At 46.0% G+C, this 22,449-nt stretch overlaps 1 protein-coding gene across 1 annotated transcript in view; it reads right to left on the bottom strand.

Annotated features, from left to right (window-relative positions):
• Nucleotides 1-22,149, bottom strand: part of LOC144162757 (apolipophorins-like) — a 61,517-nt gene extending 39,368 nt beyond the window's left edge. The window contains exons 1-6 of the mRNA XM_077693403.1: nucleotides 21,844-22,149; nucleotides 7,598-7,636; nucleotides 6,333-6,478; nucleotides 4,957-5,178; nucleotides 4,151-4,306; nucleotides 210-411 (exon numbers count right to left, since the gene is read on the bottom strand). Coding sequence (XP_077549529.1) covers nucleotides 210-411; nucleotides 4,151-4,306; nucleotides 4,957-5,178; nucleotides 6,333-6,478; nucleotides 7,598-7,636; nucleotides 21,844-21,895 — 817 coding nt within the window. The 5' untranslated portion in view covers nucleotides 21,896-22,149. The remainder of the gene's footprint in view (nucleotides 1-209; nucleotides 412-4,150; nucleotides 4,307-4,956; nucleotides 5,179-6,332; nucleotides 6,479-7,597; nucleotides 7,637-21,843) is intronic.
• Nucleotides 22,150-22,449: the final 300 nt, after the last annotated feature.

The raw sequence follows: 22,449 nt of genomic DNA, 5'->3' as shown, positions 1-22,449 counted from the left end.
TAATATTCAGAAATATTTTATTTTAGTCGCAGTCGGTTTGCTATTCGCCTTCGACTGACAGTCCCATATTTGATACTAGTATTCGCACGTTCTAAAAGATACAGGGGTTTGAGTAAAGACTGCAAGGCTAAACAAACAATACTATCCTTAATAAAATGCACAGGCAACTAACTGGTTTAACAAGAGAAACGGCATGTGAGAGGGCTCACCAGGAATGGGCTTAACAGAGCCGAACGTCCGCTGCATGGTGAGCACGCCGGTGGAGGTGATGATGGTCTGCTCGCGGCTGCCCCTGGCGGCGAAGTGTAGGAACTCCCGTTCAGTGCACTGAGCCTTGGTGATCCAGCGGTTGCCGTCGATCGTCTGCTGGCAGCTGAAGGTGCCGTTCGTCATCGGGATCGTCTGGAAAGGCTGCGAAAAACAAGTGAGGGTTAAAGTTGTTCACTTTCTTACCCTGAAAGTGATATCAGTCAAGTGAGCCATGACAGCGATACTTATCCCTGTTTCTTTTTTTTTACAGAGCAACTTGGACCTAATTTTGCCCGAACTGCATGGTTCCTTCAAAGGGCCGCGAAAACAAAATACAAATGTGTTAATTTTGAAAGAGCTAACCCTAAGTAACTCATTCAGCACAATTACAGCCACGAAAGACGTTTTTTCGTTGCTGGAATTCCTTTAGTTCGGGTGAAACCGTACTAAAGAAATATTGAAAAGTTACGGGCGATGCTTTGAACTTCATAAGAATGAAAAGTCGAAAACCTAGTTGAAACGTTAAAACCTTCTGTTTATCTGCTGTTGAACCTGGGGCGGTATTCCCGTGTTTTGTCCCTTTTGTGTCCCTTTCAAAAGTGTCCCTTTTGAGCGAGCCCTGATTGGCTAAAAGCGAACACCTGGATGTGACGCCATGCAAGCACGGCGGAGCTATGAGCCGTGGCTACTCGGAGCAGACGATTTGGAGCAGACGATTTTTCGTCGCCTTATTGTTGGTTCGCTCGTGGAACAATAAACACATAAAAGATACTCTGATACGGTTTCAGTTCCTTAAAATGCGTTTGCAAGAACATTTACGGTATTTGAATCAAAGGCCCACTGCTTAACCGGAAGTACGTCACGATGAAAGGGACGCAAAAGGGACGTTTTCAAAAGGGACAGTTACGAGAATACCGCCCCTGCTCTCGACCTCTGCGGCCGCATCCGTCATTACTTGACCAGCCCCTAAACAGCAACCTCTGAAACTCGTTCCGCTTGCTCACCATCGCTTGAGTCTCGTGTTCGCCCTCGTCGGTACATTCCCCCTTCAAGGCTGCTCGTATTGCACGTGCAGCTGCGGCGAACTCTCATTTTTCGTCGCTGTTTCTTTTTTCCCTGCCCGTGATCTCCGGCTAGCGCTCGCTCCTACCACAACTCCAACTTTTCTGCGCCACCGATTTTCAGTACGTCACAATGCGCGTACTTGAAACATAAACATTTAAGGCTTTTGCTTCAAAAACGTCCAAATTACTCGCTACACTGACGCAATGTGAACAGGAGCACGCATTAGAGGTCAGCACTTAAAACATAGTTATGAGTGTGCTAATGCACGTTATCATTCAATTGATATGATCAAATGGAACTATACTCTGTTACAAGTTAAGAACGGCAACGGAATGTCTCGTTATGCCTCATCACTGCAGCCGGATGTTACTCCACGCGGCGCAAGTAGTGCGTTACTGGGAATATTTTGAACATGGCACGAGCCGTTTCCGTGGTTTTTTGGACTTAATATGCTTGTAAACTACTGCAGCGATGACAAAGGGAACTACGTGAGAAGACGCAGGCGATGTCATGCATTCATAGCAATCTCCTTTCAAAACGCACGCGCACGTTGACATCCGGGTCCGTCGCGTAGGCGGAGTGATACCCACATGAGCTATTGCCGTTCAAAACTTGTTCCCTAGTATATAGGCCGCACTACAATATCCCAGTCATGTTTCTTCAACGAGACGTTGGTCGCGGTCCTCCAATCACACAAACAAGATTGTGTTACTTCTATAGAGACGCCGCCGGAAAGTGGATAAGGAGGCTCCACTGCTTCATCTGTCTTCCTTAATATCTCCACTATTTGTTTGAAGTTTGCGATAAAATTGGTATCATTGTTAATATTGTGACCAAGCAGTCTTTTCAATGGAGCGCATTTGTGTTTTGTCTTCATGGCCTCTTTATTCGTCAGTACTCCTATCGCACCAAATTAAATGGCGTAAGAGTTTGAGCATCATTAGAATTACGCCAATGTCAGTGCCACAGCAGAACAAATCTACTTCTTTTTCCCTTTTTCCTTATTACGCCACCAGAAAAAATTCTCACCACAAGGCAAACAAAACGTTTAATAAATTGCTTAAATCAAAACGTAAGTTTGAGGTTTGCGGTGATATAAACAAAAGAAGGCATCCAAAACAGCATTTAAGCGCGGAATTCCAGGCGATGTTGCTCATCTTAAGCACACTCAAACGGTCACAACCCAGCGATAAAACAAGCAAAGAGGGCACCAAAACAAGGCAAATGAGAGCAAATTCAGCAAAGTAGAGAGCTGGCAGAGATAGCTGTACCAATGTAACCCGCAACGTAACCCTCGCGAAGCGCGCAACGGACAGTATTGCGTAAATAAGACGCACGTCCTTCGCTTGCTTCGTGTCGGCACGCGCATTGATAAGCAAGACCGCACGGGTCCAAGTAGCACGCCTTAAGATGCTTTGCACTAAGCGGTCAAAGGGAACGACTCCGATCAGTCTGCTATCATAATGGGCCACTTGAGACAAGGTCGTTAGTTGTCAGGGTTCATCTCTCCTTGGGCTGTGGCCATCTAGAACGGAAGAAAACACTCCACGAAAGGGGGGACCGGTCTCTCGACCTTCCTCCAAGTTTTGTACACCCCATCACAAGCCATCCTCTCATCCACCATCCCATGGCGATTTGGAGCTGACGGACCTGACGCAAAACCACATACAGTGATGTCCTTAATTCGGATTTCTGATTAGTCCAGACAATCTAAGGGTCACCCAAAAAATTGGTCGAAAAGAAGAGCAGTGGCCGCAAGTTACACCTTAAGGTACACCTTTCATTTTCAGTTATGTCTTTTTGCACGTAGTTGCGGCCCTAAAATTAAACAGGGCACGTGGCAAGCACCTACCTGTACGAGTCGAAACATAGCAGTGTCTTAAGTGTTATCTCACAGAACAAAGAGAACGGCACTAGGAGGGAGCTGAAAGGGTTCCCGAAGGCATACACACCTACCGCAACCGTATTATTGACGGCTTCGGTGCCGTGTCAGCGTACCAGGCAGATTCAAGTTACACGCTCGGATTGTGTGCTGGGTTCGTGCCGCAACAACTAATAAAGAGCCAGACACTATGCCACTAGAATTTTTCTTCGGGTTCACCAGGATATTGAGTGCTTACCACGGCTATCCACTGAAAACTCATACACAACGAATTATCATTTTCTTGGTAGTGCGTACATATCTGCTCCAGATTGCCAAGCCTTGTTTTGATATCGTTCACCGGCGCCGTTTTTATGTTCCGATATTTACTCATCCCGATTCAGAGTTGTTAATTGGGAAATAAGCACAATAGCTTCGTTAATTGTAAGACAGGCCATGGAATATTTGCAAGGCAGGCCACGGAATAATAAGGGTCCACGGAATATTTTTGACAGCCCCGTGACTTTAACGCACTCTAAACTTATTTTCAAAAATGTTCAGGCTTCCGAGGTGGAGAACGAATCCAAATGTCCTTCTTACGGAAGCCAAACGATTTACAGGCTATCACGGCACGCTTCATTCAAATTCGTATTGGCAGAGACGGACGCGATTATCCTTTCATATGGTAAAGTCCAACCCGTAACTACGGGGTATACACTGCAAGTACAGGGATATGTGATGATTGCATGTGGCATCGGTGGCGTGCACAGTATATGTTCAGAAACTCATCGTTACAATGTGTGGGCTCCTACGGCAGAAACGAGCAACGCAGCTTTTTTTCACTTCGAGCAAGGAAGCTTTATGCATCAGCACCCGGAGGTCTGTCATTCAAGGCTTGCCCAGCACAAAACTTACGAGTGCGGCTGAGCCCTTTAAGTCCTTCCCCGTCAACAAAAAGATGGCGTGCGTACTCACCGAGGCCTTAGATTCGTAGGGCGTGTAGATGACGGGAAGCGAGCTGCCGAAACGTCCAAAGCACGAAGCCAGGTTCTTGGACTTGAGCACAGTGCCGCCGTTACGATCCATGTTTCCCGGCGAGTAAGTGGTGTCGCAGGTGCCGAACACGTCCGTCTGCGCACGAGCGATACAGGAAATGCGGAAAAAATGTATGGTTTTCTATTTCCACGAAGCTCCAACGCATTTCCACAGCTCCTTCAAGTACCATCGCGCCGAAACCGACAGCAACTGTACAACCAAGGCAGAGTTGGTGTGTTTATCGTTCTTATTAAAACAAAAAGGTCTAATTAATTATTACAATCACCTCAAAGTAGCGCGAAAAGCTATTTTGCTAGTCAGCTCTTAATGCCGTGGTGGGAGCTCTCACACGTGTCTCTATTTTGTTAGGTGCAGAGCACGCTAATCTGCGCACAGACAGTAAAAAATGCGTATGGATAAAAATACAGGGCTCACTAGGTATTTCCAAGCACGTCCAACGCATTCCCTCTGCTCCCTCAAGTACCATGGCGGCGGATCCGTGATGCCAACTGGACTATCAAGGTGCAATTATATGGCATCTTCATAACTTTTCTCTTTGACAAAAAAATCTACTTATTTTCACAAGGACCTCATGGGTGTGTGAAAAGTAATGTTGTTTGCTAGGCCTCAATGGCGTGGTAGCAATAACAGCCACGGCTCATTTTATTTTGTTAGCCAATTCCTGTCCCCACTTCCCGGCTGGCATTCTGCAATCAACGCCAGCTGTAGCGCAGAATCCCACGTACCTCGGAGATGATGCTGTTGGCGTCGGCGGCGGTGCGCGGCATTTGCATCATGGAGATGACGGCCCGCTTCACGTTCAGCGCCCAGGGCAGCTCGGCGGGGTCGTGGCGCATCTCGCCCACGATGCCGTCCTCGATGTGGACGACCACCGGGTACCGTTCCAGGGCCTCCTTGAACGCGTACCGGTTGGCCACGCTCACGCCTTGCAGCTCCACGTCGGACATCTAAGCGTGCGAGCAAAAGGGGGCGTATGGAAAATGGTCGTCATCAGCCTCTTCCGACATTTATCTCTAGAACTTCATACATTCAGCTCTGGAAGAGATGGGGGAAAGAGTATGTAATTATTGGACAAATGCCTCTTACGATGCTTGGAACGCATATAGTAACATTGTACACACCGAAGTTCGAGGCAGCGTGACGTTTGAGTTAACACAGGCAGAGGCTGCATTACACACCCGCAAGGGCTTCTTAACCTGTCTTGACAAATAACAGTTACTCCTGATGCGCAACGTACACTTATCCCTCTAGTAGGTGGTCAGGCTTCCGCACATAGACGAGTGCCTAGGCACTTACTACGCAGCAGATAAAAAATACGCCGACATATAAACAGCAAAAACATAAAAAAATAAAAGCCTAATTTTTTTCATTTAACATGCATTTCCGCATAGACGCTTAGTATGGGTCACCTTGTAGCATTCCTGGTGTTTAGCTACGAGTATTTTGGGTAATTAGATTGAAATAGTACTGCAAGCTATTTATATGCATGGTTTGCTTATGGGTTGCAGTGTAGCTGTTGAATGGGTCAACAGTGTGTCGCCCATGCACAACCAAAACTCAATCGTTAAAGCCCAAAGACTGTTTAAATAAGAATTAAGTGTCTCTAGACACTGAGAGCCCTAAATAGTCCCTTCTGTGATGCGCAGACACTCCCCAAAGAGATTCATGGAGATAAAATATGGCTATTAGCTGCTTAATTTATAATTATTTTTTTATTTCAAAGTATACATTCCTAATGAATTGGTATAGCCGGCTCCAAAGTAGTAGGGAGTTTTGTTCATTCTTTCACTCTCAGCCAACACGCCAGAAATTCATCAACTTAAACGCTTAAGCAATTACAGGATATCCTCGTTATAACCAAGCCGGCCGGACACGATTCTCACTCACTTTGAAACGTCTCTTTGTTAATGCAAGGATTATTTGCCCTGCTTAAACTGCATTTGAGAGCGTGAAAAACTTCGAATCAAGAGAGAACTTGAATTCGGTGACTACGTTACACAGGGACTTCGCTGCACTTGCATAATAACAGTGACTGCCCCCACCCGCGCAGCGTAATTGCACAACTAGAGACCTGATCACCGCATTAAAGAACGGTACATACCTTCATGGAAATGAGGCATGGCGAGAGGACCCCAATTTCGACTTGGGCCCTCACTTGAACGTTGTGCTTCGCGTCCTGGTTCTCGATTCGATTCTCGCCGACATACGTGTATAATAACGTCTGCCCCGACGTCAGCGGAGACGGGGCTGCGAAGGGCGAAACACAATTTTACGTAAACTTTTTTGAAGTCTTAAAGTCTTCTTTGAAGACTTTGAAGTCTGTTTTGAAGTCGAAAGCATGGAAGTTATCAAGGACTTTTTTACTGATACATCGTGTTTGCGTCTGTTTGGTCGCCTTCGTTTCGTCGTCTTTTGTCGTGAATTACTCCGGCACGCAGACTGGCCGCACGCAATTCATACGACCTCTTCCTCATGGTCAGACCTCTTCTCCGCGTGCACCTGCTCTGCTCACGTGCCATCACGTTCAACTGCCACGCTTTACGCACCAGGCTAATTTGTATTCTATCCCAGTAGTTTAACCGACCAAGTAAACATCAGAATCCGCAGCACTACACTACAGTCGTTAAGCCTTTGATGCATCTCTAACATTTAGGCAGGTTACAACCTTTCTAGATACTTTCCAGATAAGCAATAAAGTCAAACTGATTTATAAAAGAACAATGCTACCGAAAAGAAGCAAATAATTAACACTCATCCGAGCAGCCGCCTTAATGAGCCTCCCTGAACGCTATTTGGTTTTCTAGCTCTTATAAAGGCAACGAATCAGTACACAATATCAAAAAAACAAATAAAGTAGTTTTTAATTGTTTCACATACATAGCTGCCTCTTTTCAACTGCGTTATCTGTTAGGTCTGTTGTCATATCCCAAACAAGCGTGACGCGCGACAGAAGCTCTGTTTGCGTACCAGCGAAGCACGGGTCCTCACCGGACCCTGTAAATAACTGAACGCGCCTGTGCGCGCCAACTTCATCGACATCATCACCACATTTCAACTAGCGTTGCAGGCTGTGCATTTTAGGTCGTCTGACATTGCTGAACACATTAAACATCGTTCCTTCTCTCTTTGTCTGAAATATCATATCGCAAGATCATAGAGAAATGTAGCGATCTAAAAGCAACTTTTTTGGCTGAACCAATCACATGCAGTCTACGGCCAATGTAAAGATAGCAGGTTTAAAGATAAACTCACGAATATCACACAACCCGAATTTTCTAAATGACCTTAAGTGGAACCTAGAACACTCGTGTTCACATTGCCTTGTTCATTCCATTAACTTGCTGGCTGTAGCAATATTGCACTTACATTTGCATTCTTCGAAGGTGCCATCCTGCCGCAATGGCCCTGCAGAGAGACAAGTGAAAAAACATTTAGTACGTGATTGCACCAATTGCCCACAAGCTCCGGGAAGCGCAGAACAGGGATAGCAACATTCAAGATGGGCTCAAATGCAGAAACTATCTCGTAATCGATACAAGCGAATTTGTACCGGAGAGAAACCTGGTCCGGCTACATGCTGCCACTTTTGTGGCGGTCCCACAACCGAACATCTTGCAGCGAATCAGAAACCAATATCGGTCATCCATGAGCCACTTCAAAAATTAAAGCCGTTCCACTCAATGTGAAAGCCGTCAGACGTGCAGAGCAGTGATTCGCCATAGTGGGCTGTAGCGCCGTTATCCGCTCACTGCAAATCACGCTCTTCGCCGCCCTGTCTCATTCCTCTCTTGATGAATGGAGTGGAGGTTTGTCCAATGCAATTCAAATTTCCCGCCTTCGCAGTGCTCGCGCGCCCCCTGCCTAAAACTGCGCCAGCGGGAGTTCTGTTCGTTTTGTGCTTGCTTTTCTTCCCGCACGTGCCGACGTTGCACTGCAACTTTTTTAACTGCGGAGCTGTTGTTACTGGCCGCAAGTTCGGGGTTCGTGCGCGCCGAAAACCACTCGCGAGGAACACTATCGCGTAGGCGTCGTGCCGCTATCGCAATACCCACTCTACAACGGAAAGACATGTGAGAGCGAACGCCGCCGCAACACTCGAGAGAAGCTTGCGCACGCGTTCAGTATCCTAGGGCAGCCCTTCGCGCGAGAGCTCGTGTCTTCGAGCGCATGCGCTCAGTATCGTACAAGAGACCTGACGCGCAGCGTCTTCGCAGTTCTCGGCATGGCCCGGCCGCGAACCCGCCGCGGCGGCTCAGTGGCTAAGGCGTAGTGCTGCTGGGCCCAAGGACGCGGGTTCGATTCCCGGCCGCGGCGGCCGCTTTTCTGATGGAGGCAAAAAGCGAAAACGCCCTTGTGCGCGATATTTAGGCGCACGTTAAAGATCCACAGGCGGACAAATTTAATCCGGAGCCCTTCACTACAGCGCGCCTCATCGCCTGTGTAGCGTCGGCGCGTTAAAGCTCATAATGAACTAAAAAAATCGCACAAATACACCTGATGACGAATCGTCAGTGCCTTTTGATAAAACAAGTCTCTACCGTATGACTAGCCTGAGTCTATTTTCACTAGGTTCCACTTACGTCGACGCATCATTCATGGTCCAAGCGAATCAGCCACCCTCTTCCCTTTTTTTTTGTTTTTGTTTTGTTTTGCTTAGCGCAGGCCGAGCCGACATCTTTTTGTTTATGTCCTCCTTTTATCTTGGCTTTCCTCGGGGTTGTCTTCAGCACGTTTTTACTCGTTCTTGTCAAAACCAATCTAGCGTGAAGTTTTAATTTAAAAATAAAACGCTGGTACTCCAGGTTATGTACTTATATTTTCCACTAACAATGACCAATGTTTCGGTTGCGCCGGAAAATTTTGACATGTAGAGGTCATGCCACCAGTTTTCGTCGTTCGAAAATGTCTTGCATATGTGCGATTCACGTTCACGCCGTTAAAGTAGAAGCGTTTTTGCAACGTACGCTGAAAACTACTTCAAGTTCGAGGTGTGCGGATGCTCGAAACTTCGAATACTTCACGAAGAGTACTTGCTGGGAGATTCTATCCTCAGCGCAGTTTCACCTTTCGAAGTATCCAAAGTTTTCGAATGTTCAAAATAACTAATAATAGAACGATAAAAGATGCCTCTGCCACAGGATGTGTAAAGTGTAGAGCTTCACCGCAGGGCATGTGTTTTTTGGGTTGGCTTTTCTGCATGACGCCGCGGTGGTGTAAAAAAGCGTGACACGTCTAAGCCTCCACGAGGAAAGTGTAGGCTAGCCGGGCTAGCTAACTGGAACGCTGCTGGTGTAAAATAAATATGAGTCTATAATACGATCCTTGTCAATGTAGGGGCATGGGTGAGGAATAGAAAGCTATTGCTTGTTGACAATGCTTGCAGTAATGCCATACCAGCTACTTTTGCGCCTATAGCATGGAAAAATAGCTGTAGGTACTGGAGCCAATCAAGCATACTTCATTTTCAGCATATTAGGGAACAGGCATTTCTTCATGAGAATGTACGCCAAATTTTCGCTCCCCTGCTTCTACACCTAATTCCTTTATGCTTAATTTTGGTACTTTTTCTTTTCAAGCACTAGTACGTGTCTTAAGTCCTAACAGCTGCAGTTATGTACTTTAGCTGTATTTTAGACGCTCTATACTCTCTACAGCAAAAATACGCGCACCTAATTCGCACTCAGCTTTTGCTATTTGTATTTGACTCGCCCACAGTTTTTAATATTCGTGTTCGATTCACGTCGCGACTACAACACCTTCGGTAGGGGGAAAAGAACTGCATTTACTTTAGAATACACACGGTTGTTGTTGTTAACTTTAATTAGAAAGGAAGGCCATAGGCCAAGGTGGGGGAGGAAGGGAATGGGGAGGGAGGAGCACAGTCCTTATGAAGTCGTCTTCAAGGGAACTCTTCAAAGTCATGCAGACCACTGCTAAATTGCTCGTACTAGGCCGCTTTCTGTGGCATAAATAATGATTTTGAAGAGTGTGTCGTGTGAGAGGGATGTTGGGTCGATGCAAGTTGAGGTGTCGTGGTCAGGGGGAGTGAATGTACAAAAGCGAGAAAACTTGGGGCACTGCCAGATGAGGTGGTGGAGATCGGCTGCGATGGAGGGGTAGCAGTAGGGACATCGGGGGGCGTGCTGTGAATAATACCATTGTCGAATGGTCTCTGGTGCCGTACAAGTGTTGGTGAGGAACTTGTTCAAGAAGATTTCTTGTGCTCGGGTCAGAACACGCCCGATCGCCGCCATCGTTCCTCATCGTTTTCTTCTACTACAATCAGCGATCACTTCTTTGTCCTCGAAGAAATAAATTTCCAACAATTCACACTCTGAAATTTTGTTTTCGCACGTCTCCACTTCAAGAAAAGGGCAATGCCAAAAAAAGGCGCCGCCAGAAACCCGTCATCGTTTTCTAAGAAAACAAAATGGTTTCCGCAACGAAGGTATGCAATCTAAACATTACATTCATAAATTATTAACGCTCACGACTCACGAGTGACAGTTTATAAGTTGTTTTAGCGATGAGAAGGCGCGGTTTCAGTAAGCTGCAGTACCAAGATACCAGGTACGTGACCGAAGCAACGATGCATTTACTCCTTTTGCGGTATAGTCGGCCACTAATCAAGACTCGTAAATAAAGCCAAACGCTGTAATGCTTCGAAGATCATTTTCAGAAATATTCAAACCTTCTATAAATGTATAAATATTCATTTTAATCAGTTAGTAAATCTGTCCGCTCTGAAATTCATTCCTTCACTCATTCGTTCACCAATTCGTTATGCCTGAGTTGTCGATTCCAACTCTATATTTAGGGATTATGAATCTTATTTTTGCTAAAAACCTTGTTATCCTTTTGGTTTTAACCTTTTTGCCCGCCGTTTAGGGGCATATAATTCAACTTCGCCCTCTCCCTCCACCCCTTAGTGTTTCTTTCGTCCCCGTCACGGGTCCGGTAAACACAGGAAGCTTGAGAGACAGCAGACGACGAACCGCAGAATGACAGCGGCCGGTTTCCCGAGATACGCAAAATCTGTAAAGTAAGTAGCGGAGGGGGGTAGGCATCCTAAACTCGCAGAAAAAGAGAAGGAGAATAAAAGAAAGAAAGAAGGATTGGAGTGACCACAGCACCAAAAGGAAAAAAAAAGAAACGACAAGGACTCGAGGGGGAAGGAAGGAATGTCAACCGGGCAAAGCAGACGAAATGAGCAGACGACAGAAGCAGACGGTGAACTAAGCGGACGGTGTCCGCCATCTGAGACGGGTCGGTTCACGTCGCCGTGCGCTACATGACCCACAACAAGATAGACAGCTTACGATAAACCGCGCGTCAGCCACGGTGATGGATGTGGATAGGAACGTGGCGGAGTGAAACAGGAAGCCGCAGAGAGAGACCGAAGAAAAGAAGAAAGCATACGACAGCTGACTGCGGGGACCCCTGAAAAACCCGAGAAAGTTGAGGAGTCCGCGTTTGCACAAGCACTTGTGAGTCAAGACGGAAAGGCGCCACTCGAAATTATTCACGCTGAACGCACGTGATCGCCAGCCAGAGCAGCTAGAAGTGGCGGCCTATCTAAAAGATGGAGATATTTGAAGTTTTCCGGCGATGATAAGGCTCATGGCTGCGTCTCGCATCATAGAGAGCGTCATTCTTAAGAAAACGCTGTTGGTCATTTCTGCGGGACACATTATACTGCATCCTTTGGTACAGGAACATATAATGCATCCTGAACATTTGACTATTAAAAAACGTGACTTCGAATAACACACATTAGTCATAAAAAGTACATGTTTCTATAAAATGCACAGGTTAGTGGTATAATTTAGTCGATAACCTGTTTGTGGGCTACAAAAGGTTAATCAATCGCTGTTCCATATTTAATATTCTGAGTAACAAATAAAATACATTTTGTTTTATCGAACACCTCTTTTATGCCTCTATGTTGTTATTCAAAATATTTTTTGTGGTTCTCGTATTTTTTTCTGCAACGAAACATAATTGCCAGATTCGGCTATAAATAGCCAAATTGCGTTGCTTTTTATTTTTTGTACTTATATTTTCTTGTTTTTTTATTATTTTTTTAACAATGATGTACATTGCCGCTGTTAAAAATAGTAAATGTCTAACACCGACATACGCATTTTGGTCCAGATACAAGGCTTTAGACTCTTCTCGTTGAGGTACTCGGCAAAGGTTATCTCCGCCTTAAAACGACAAAGCTGGCTCCTCGGCGAGCTCACCCTTCTACATTGTGACTCCACTGCAACAATGTAGACGCCTACTGCACCTCGTCGTTTCGCTTGTCGCTTTGCGTGCTTACCACAGTGCTTTTCTACAGGTATCTCACGTCCCGAAACAACTCAAAGCGGCTCCCCAACCCCAAAACACATGCATTGGCCTGGCGTTACCCCGTCATTTCCGAACGACGGCCTCTCGTTTTAGAGAATTGGAGCCCCAGTCGGCTACGGCAGGCAGTGCGGCAGAGAACCTTGAAACGTGCCGGCGCGTCAATTACAACTCAGCGCTTCTTCCCTCGAGGGCCACGGTCGCTGTTATGCGATCTGTTCGGCGCTGCAAGGTCGTCTCGGATGCGCGACCATCTCAAAGTAAGATGGGGCCGCCACACGCGCCGTATGCATGCGGCGTGCGCCTCCGTCACGCAACATCCCGTTCGCTTCGGCAGTACGGACGATGTTCTCTCGAGAGCCGACGCCCCTCCCATGTGTTACAAGTCGCTTGTGACACCGAACGCTTCTCGTAAACCTTATATTTTCACGCGTAGCCATAAAAAACAAAAAGAAACAAAACGTGGTCGTGACCAAAGTCACGAATGATTTATCAACCAATTAAGTAATTGGCACTCTGATTTATTAATTTCCTATACACATCTTACGTACAGATTAATTCAAGGATCGCTTGACTGATTGATTGATTGATTGATTGATTGATTGATTGATTGATTGATTGATTGATTGATTGATTGATTGATTGATTGATTGATTGATTGATTGATTGATTGATTGATTGATTGATTGATTGATTGATTGATTGATTGATTGATTGTTTGCACATATCCTACAATTAGCAGAATTGCGGTCGGGTGGCGGTGCCTGCAACAAGCCATTTTTTTTCATTGCCGACGTGTCTACGGTAGCCAACGCTTGCAAAGTGCCACATGCGTTGGCATGTGCCACTTCGGGCAAATAAGTTTTGTTTATTCTCACATACTCCCCCTCCTCCTCCCGCTTAAAAAAAAAGAAAAAGTTTCAGCATCAAAGCACATCTGGTTTTTAAGGTGCGCCATTTTTGCAATGGCAAAACATTTGTTGAAAAGTGAACTTTTTATTTCTCGTAAAAAGAATCTCAGAAAAACTTCATCCTTCGAGCGACAACGTAGAACTTTTCTCAACTTTCTGTACACGGGAAATTGTTTTTTTTTTGTTTGTTTGTTTACCACACATCGTTGTCGAAATCGCAAAAGCTGCCCTCCCAGATAATTCTTGTTTGCATTATTTGAAGCCCATATGGTTAACATTGCTTATACATTTACCGGCATCAAGTCTCAAGCTCTGGTATCTGCATTCATAACTTGCACGCATTAACCTCCTACACTGGTCACAAATCCCACTATGAGTGATGCAGCGGCACGCTGTTGTAAACACTACTAAAACCTTGCAAGTTTTCATCCTCATACATATAGTTGACAACGCTCAAAAAACCTTTGATAATTAACGTAACGTTTATCGAGCTTGATTGGGCCCGTGAAATGACCAATGTATCCTCCCGCCGTCAACGGAGAACCAACATTGCAGTATAGAATCAGGGTATGGAATTGCAACATTACTGAGTATGGAGATCACGAAGTTCGCTTCCCTCCTCCCTCCCTCTATATCTCGTTATCTCACTCTACCCGGCGCAGAGGACGGCTCCGCTGGCTGCGCACAATGACTCGCCAAGTCGGATCGGCGTAACGAACGTGTTATGTTATGCACGAAACCACTGTGACGAGTAACAGTGGCCTAAGCAAACGCAGACGCGGGATTTCCCCACGCGGAAACAATGGTAAACCGCGGGAGGCACGCTGCTTCGGGGTTTTTCCCGCAAGGTTAGACTACCCGGACTCTTCGTACAACAACAAGAGTCAAACTTGATCTTTACTGGGCTTTCAATACACTGTAAAATGATTTACACTATTTTTGTCTATAACTAACATCTTACACCGTATCAAAAAACAAAAAAGATATAAATTTTGGACGGGTGTAATTAACGACAAAACACCCTTTAGAAAGGTGCCTCCTTGTGTTTTTGCTAGGGTGTAAGGGCATTATAAGCGACGGAACACCTTAAAGGTATTTGCCACAGGGGTGTTTTCCTTTGTTTAAAGGATAACATCACTTAAAGAAAACACCAGTTTGTTTAAAAGAAAGTGCCACAGTGGTTAAAGGGTGTTTTCTTTTGTTGTTGTTTTTGTTTTGTTTTTTTACTAAGGTGCAATGGTGTTAGTTATGGACAGTGACCATTGTACGGTTCAGTCTTCCAGTGGATTTGTTGCCACTTGCTAGAAGCCTGGTCTCTGACCACACTCGTTCCAGTAAAGTATATGGGCTCGTCAGAAGAGATAGAAGGAAACTAGGTCACCGTAAAAGGACCATGATGATGATAATGAAAGGACAGTCGCCCAACTGGACACGTTTCTGCATGCTGTCTCTACTGCGATGGACAACAAAGGGTCTACCTCAGCGGCAGCTCTGAAGGGTGGCCACACGTTAAAAATCGCCTCAGAAATAGATGCAAGGGAATGCAAACATGTTGCTTGGCTAGAAAATAGGCTTCAAAACGCACCGCAACGCTTACGACGCGAAGATTACACGCCAGACGTGTGACGAAGGAGGTATTGTCGCAGCCGAAGATATGACCCAGGACCAATTACGCATGTAGGAGCCCATAGCTTGAAACAAAATATAATGTTCTCGCATTCTTACACGTATAATTTCTTTTTTCCAGCTCCGAGCCCTGCTCCCATTCGGCTGGTGAATAAGGCACGGACGGTCGGCTACATCCAGGGAATGAGGACGCCCATCACTGGTCCGGAGTGACCACAATTGCAATGTATGCGGAAAATAAACTCTGACAGCAAAATCATGTAACTGTACTCTGATGAAGGCAAGTCCCGTTGCCGCTACGTAAGTAACCCTACTTTGTTATTATTATTGCTGTATATCCGACTCTGTACTTATACTATATATATATATATATATTTATTATCGCGTATTTCCCTTCTCACCCACTCCTTTGCCTGTGTGTTTCGTCCATCGCATACTGCATTCTACCGTTTCTCAACTAGAATTACAATCGAATCTTTCGCCATAAACATCCAAACATCATCATCATTATCAAATTAAAATCGCCTCCACTCAGGCCAATTCCCTAGCCAATTCTGTGTCCTCCCCTTCAGATCTGTCCCAGTATTGGTTTTATCATCTTTCTTTTCATAACCCTGATCTCCCTTTCTCCGTAGATTTACGCTTTCTCCGAAGATGTTTCGTTAAGATCCCTGCCAATAAGCAAAAAATATCCCAGTAGCACGGGTATACTTACTTGCGCGTATCTGTTGCGCAATTGAGGACATGTTCGGGTTCGCTGATAACGGATAAGTGGTCCACGTCTCCTCCCGCAAGAGAGGACCGACGTGCTTACAAAATCGACGCGTCACCATTTGCCTATCAACGCCGCTCGCAGACGACCCTAGACTAGACACCGCCACGCTCACCGCCGACAAGTGGCGGATAACGATCCGTATCCAATCGAGTGCTTCTTTCCTCTTGCTTTCCGGCCCGCTATTTTTCAACGACGAGCCGAGCGGTCTGCCAACACGGTTACTGGGGGTGCGGCGGTGGCAAGTGGACTCGCCGCGCCCGACGATTTGCCGACCTGTTATCGCCATCAAACGGTCGCCGCCAGCGAATGCACTTGACACGCCAGACATGAGAGGTTCGGGATTCGCTGAGCTGTGAACGATGACAACAATCCAATTGCTTTGACGGGGCAAACACGTCGTCCGACCAAGCGCCGGCCCTGTTGACGTCGCGTTCGGGTTTAATGCGTACGGGTTTGGACTGGGGCCCTCGCAGTAATTACTCTCTGTCTGCGGAAGGTGGTGCATTTATTCCGTTGAACGAAACAAAACTCAAAACTCAATTATATTCTCGAAATAATCAAAGTATCGTTTTAAATTAGGAAGCACGAACGGTGTATACCCAGTGCGGGATATCGGAACGCGTTCAACGCTAATAAAAAATTTCCAATCTCTTCCTAAGGAAAGTTGGGAAAAGAGGCGCGAAAGTTAAAAGTGCGTCCAAGTTTCGCTGAAAGTTCGTCCAATCGATCGTCGAACCTCCAAAGGCACCAAAATCGCAAACGAAGAACGAACAGCTGCGACGATTTTTCGCGCACTAAGTAAACTCATCTACGATCGATCTAAGTATTAATTTAATTTAATCTACTATTAATTTAATCTACGATCAATCTAAGTATTAATTAAGTATTATACCGATACATAATTTCCGAGGAATTTGTACTCCTTCCTAATGATCGATGTCTGTAATGTCTTATCTAGAACCCCTCCTTTTTCGCGATTTTGAAGTAACCGTTTTGACACAACGCAATCCCGGTTTCACGCATGCGCCGTGTTCAGAGATTTTATCAGAGCTTTTCGGTCGACCAACCGGTCTACGGGGAAATGCATTTTTACACCACGACATGGGCCCCACTAAGAAAGCTTTCGCTTTAAAATATTTTTGCCCTCGTCTGCGTTGTATGCTTATAATTACCATTATTCTAATCAATATAGTCATGCTTTAATCATCATTATTTCTTTTTGACAAATGATCGCACTCGCGTGATCCAAATGTCTCCATTGTGGGCTCTAATTACTGTGCGGGAGCTTCTTAAGACAGGAAATGACATCATCATGCTCATTAATATGCTGAGCGTTTTCTGTTTAAGCTTAAAAAAAGACAAAAGTCGGCCAAATCTATTTTGTCGAACTTTTCTGTAGCCGCAAAAGGTCAACCTCCGGTTGCACGAGGGGAAGATGTCTTTTCGTGCTGTGCCATAGAGAACACTTACTTTGCACGCGCTGATAAAGCCGTGGGCGCGTACAAAAAATAATTTTTAACACCCTTTCCCGAGCTTACTTCTGGTTTAGGACTGCACACATACAGCAGACCCCAGAGCCCCGTTGATACGTTCTCGGTTCATAACGGCTTCCAGGTTAGTACGCTCTCAGTTGTATGCTCCAGCAGAGTCATCATCACTGATTCTCAAGCAGCCTGCCGCAGTTTCCTTTCCGGTAGGGTGGCACCAACGACCCTACGGGTACTTCAGCGCTACCGCCCATCTCACCCAGTGGCAATCGTTCGGACACCTTCCCATGCATCTGTAACGGGCAACAACTTCGCCCACCAACAGGCTCGCGAACTGGCCCACCGAGCCCCCGCAGTCACCGCAGCTCCGACGCCACTTCTCACCTATCGGGACATTATTCAATTTTACCGGACCACGAGACGAAAATTCCCGTTCAATCTCCCATCGCACAACAAAGGTCAGGAAATAACACTCCGACAATTACAAGCAGGAGCGTACGTTCACCCGGTTTGAATTAACTTCACGTATCCCACACAGTACACCGCACTATGCAAATTTTGTCCAGAGCATGGACCCTCCAGCACATAATTATGGAATGCCCTCACAACCCAGCCCTACTACACCTCTCTACCCGTTTCTTTCCTGAGCTGTGGGAGACACTGTTGACCAGTTGTCAACCAGAGGACCATACTCTCTTGGTTAAACGGGCCAAGACGGCTAGGGCAACGCATGGATTCCCGGACTAGGGTTCCACTCTCACATTTGGCCTCATTAAAATTTTGAAACACAGGTTTCAAACACTTTATTTTGAAACACAGGTTTCAAAATAAAGTCTCTCTCTCTCTCTCTCTCTCTCTCTCTCTCTCTCTCTCTCTCTCTCTCTCTCTCTCTCTCTCTCTCTCTCTCTCTCTCTCTCTCTCTCTCTCTCTCTCTCTCTCTCTCTCTCTCTCAATTGTTAACACTAAGAATTCCCCGTACTACGTTCCTTACCGGATAGTACGTTTTCCTGGACAGTACGTTTCGCACTCGCGTTTTTTTAACGCATTAACGAGGTTCTAGTGTATATAATTCAACATTTGCTTTTTCTTGTAGTCTCTGATGCGAGGAGCTGTGATGATCCTCCCACTGGATAAAAAAAAAAACGCCCGCGAATTCTGATATTTTGACGAGTACCCTTCCTACAATAATTGCAAAGACGACCACGCAACTTTATTGCATGTGTATAGTATAAGTACAATAGGTAACTTTGACTTATTTGGTGGTTAAACGTATGGTTGCCGTGTGGACTCAATATATCAATCGTTCGTACTTTTGTTAGCGTGTTTTTTCCTTTTCGTTTCCTAGTTTGATTGATTAAAGCGCCATATTCATGCCTGTCATTTGGCACTGTTTGAATGCTACAGCAACGCTAAAACCAGAGTGTATATTCGCCGAAAAGAAAGCGAGAAACGTGTTGAGCCGCATGTATATACGGGCAGGCTGTATTTGTGGAACGTGGCCCACTATACAGGGGGATCAAAGATAAGTCGACAGGTTTTTCTTTTTTTTAATTAGGCGCTTAGATGTACGCAAATATTACCCCTACAGCGAGGTTATGCGCCGAATGGGGCACAGAATGAGGTGGTAATTATTGATGTCGGTGGCTTACTAACTAAAACTGAATAATTAACCTTTTAGTGGCTGCAGTAAGCAGGCATGTTTGTATTGAAAAGTTAGACACAATCGTGTTTCTGTGCAGTTTCATTTGGCAGAATTCTTCTAACGCATCCGTGCTCCAAGATATCTAACTGCGAAGTTTAATTCCCGTTCGCATGATTACGCATGCAAGACAGTGACAAGATATCGAACTGCGAAGTTTAATTGCCGTTCGCATGATTACGCATGCAAGACAGTGACGTCGGGTGCAAAGCTCCTCCCATTTGTGACGTGCCTGCTGTGTACTGTGTTTAGTTTGACGAAGGGGTGGGGGCATAGGCAAAAGTGATAACTGGCCCCCTTTCACTGTTTGCTGGCGTTGTCGTAAATTGCAGTACTCGGAACCGCTATCGAAACACAGAACAAGAGGGAAGAGCTTTGCGCCGGTCTTCACAGTCTAGCATGCGTAATCATGCGATCGGCAATTAAACTTCGCAATCCGATATCTCGCAGTAGGAATGCGCTAGAATAATTCCGTCAAATCAAACTGCGTAGAAACACGATTGCATTTAACTTTTGAATACAAACAGGACTGCTTACTGAAGCCACAAAAAAGTTAATCATTCGGTATTATGCCACCGACATCAAAAATTACCAACTGATTATGTGTCCCCCTAGGTGTGTAACATCACTTCCGAGGTGTTCTTCCCGTAAATCTAAGCGTCTATTAAAAAAAAAAAACCTGTCTACTTAATTTTGATAACCCTGTGTATCACCCAGACACTGGCTCTCTTTAGTGGAAAGCATCACAGGGGCCATAGCGACGAAACGCACGTTTCTTTGATTAAAACCACCGCTTGGTCGCGATTTCAGTTATGCCAATCTTACCGCAATTTTCAAATAACTAATGAAGACGCTCAGAAAAACAGATGTCGCGGTGGCTCAGTGGCTAAGGCGTTGCGCTACTGAGCACGAGGTCGCGGGTTCGATTCCCGGCCGCGGCGGCCGCTTTTCTGATGGAGGCGAAAAGCAAAAACGCCCGTGTGTACGAGATTTCGGCGCACGTTAAAGATCCCCAGGCGGTCAAAATTAATCCGGAGCCCTCCACTACGGCGCGCCTCATCGCCTGCGTTGCGTCGGCGCGTTAAACCCTACAATCACTCAATCAGAAAAACAGATGTAAGTCCCCAGATATTTTCCGGCGACATTTCTATGACGTCACGGAATCCCGTTTGTGCGATTGGCGACTGCCTACCAAAGCCGCCACCAGGAAACATGACTAGGCGATTGTAGCTGGCGGCCTCTAGTTCCGTTTCATCGTGTCACTTGAATTCTAACGTGCAGTTGGCGCACTGATCCCTATATCTTTAGTGCCGGCCCATATTGCGTCCCTCCTTCCCATAATGCGTCACTGTATAGCGCGAAATTTGAAAGTTTCTCAATATCTCTTGCGTTTTTGTTTTCGGTTAAAAAAAATTTACCATCCCAACCTAAAAAAAAAGCGGAGACAAGCGCAAAAGCTTTCTACATCATAACTGCGTCTAAACTGCGTGAAAACCGTGCGTCGAAACGCTCGTCAAACCTTCAACGACCCAAATGGCAAACGAAGAAAGAACCCACCCGACGATTTTTCTCGCGCCAAGTAAACGCAGTAAAGTAAATGCATACCGTCACGTGGTTTATGAGATAAAGGTACGCTATTATACTCCTTCATGACCGATGCGGGTGTTGTCTCGTCTGCAACCGCTCCTTTTTCGTGATTTTCAAACAACCGCTTTGACTCAATGGAAGACCGGTTTCACGCACGCGCTGTGTGTCCAAAGATTTAACGAGAGCTTTTCGGTCGACCAACCGGTCTATGTGAAAATGCATTAGTTTCTTGACAGAACATCATCGGTCCAACTAAAAAAGCTTTCGCTTTAAAAATTCGGACCTGCAGCACAAAGTTCGTGCTTACATAGTGTTGATGTGGCGTATGTAGCGGTTGCACATGTGGCCCTCCGCTTGTGATAAGCAAAACCACTGGGCGCGCGATATCACGTACTGCAATACGCTGCTGCAGTTCAGAGCAGTTCATTTTTTCGCGCGTTATTATTCAAGTTCTACTTCCGGGCTTAACGTGCCTAAGTTGTGCCCTATGCACGCCGCGATAAGTGCTATTACACTCGGGCTATGGAGTGCTGCCTTGAGTTTCCTTACCGAAGCACCGAACGCCAAAAATACTATACTATACTACGCTATACTATACTATACTATACTATACTATACTATACTATACTATACTATACTATACTATACTATACTATACTATACTATACTATACTATACTATGCTTTACTATGCTATACTATTGTCATGAACTACACCCATATTCATTTTCACCTTTCAAGTCGAGCGAGCATCGCCGAGTAAAACTGCGTCTGAAATATAAAAGTCCTAGTCAAGGATCGCACCCGGTACCTCCGGGGTGATCGCACAGCGAAGTCGCAGCCGGTACGCATTTCGAGAAAGTTTCGAAATTACCGCACTAAGAAATAGCGTATATCAGACAGTGCACCGCGAACCATTACCCACGCAACGAACGTAAAAAAATTCAGGCAAAGTAGCTTAACTGATTTCCTTACTGCAGCTCAACTTTTCGACTATGTTCCATCGCCCAGTCGTTTTGCGTGATCTTGTCCACCTTGTCAAACATCCCGGTTATGAATACTTTTACCGTAAATTTTACACCTTACTAGTCTTTTGTAAACTACGGCTTGGAAAGCAAAGACTTCCATTAAAATGTTATTAAAATAGAGAGAAAGAGAGCATGAAGCCGCGGTACTCACCTGCCCAGCAGGTAGCCACTGCCCAGGACAGTGCGAGGAGCCTGATCAGCATGGCGCTGCTTCAAGGGTCCACTGAGCGGTAGCAGCTGAGTCGCAGCCACTTATCCCAAGCCGCTATCACTCGCCCGGGGCCCTCTCGGGGCGGTGGAGACGGAACGTGCCGCTAGGTGCGAAGACAGCGCTGGCGTCGCCTTGCTCTGTACGCGCCGCTGTGTCTTACGCAATCCACTCCCCCCCGACCCCGGCTTACTCGAGCATGCCCAAACGAGGATGCGCTCGATTCAATCACGGCCGCGGCCCTCGGGCTGCCGGCGTCTTTTAAACCGCGCCTCGTAAGCGCGAGGAAAGCGAACGACCGTGATCGCATTTGATTGGCCGCTGTCGTCGTCACGTGACCGGGGGTTGCAACCGCCATTGGTCTGTACGGGCCGACAAAGGCGTCATTTACCCTCCTGTGTGACGCGCGTACCGAGACGCTGTGATAACGGAAGCGAAGATGTTGAGTGCAGTTAAGGAGCCCTCCGAGAAACTCGGTACCAACTTGAGGGTTCAGTAACACAGCGTTAACGAGAAGCTCGACTTCTGCGTCCTTATCTTCTGAGACTC

This window comes from Haemaphysalis longicornis, unplaced genomic scaffold (assembly GCF_048455015.1).
Source record: "Haemaphysalis longicornis isolate Haplotype H1 unplaced genomic scaffold, Haemaphysalis longicornis Haplotype H1 scaffold_12, whole genome shotgun sequence".
NCBI lineage: Eukaryota > Metazoa > Arthropoda > Arachnida > Ixodida > Ixodidae > Haemaphysalis > Haemaphysalis longicornis.
The sequence above is the reverse complement of the archived record's forward strand: the minus strand, read 5'-3'. Positions and strand labels throughout refer to the sequence as shown.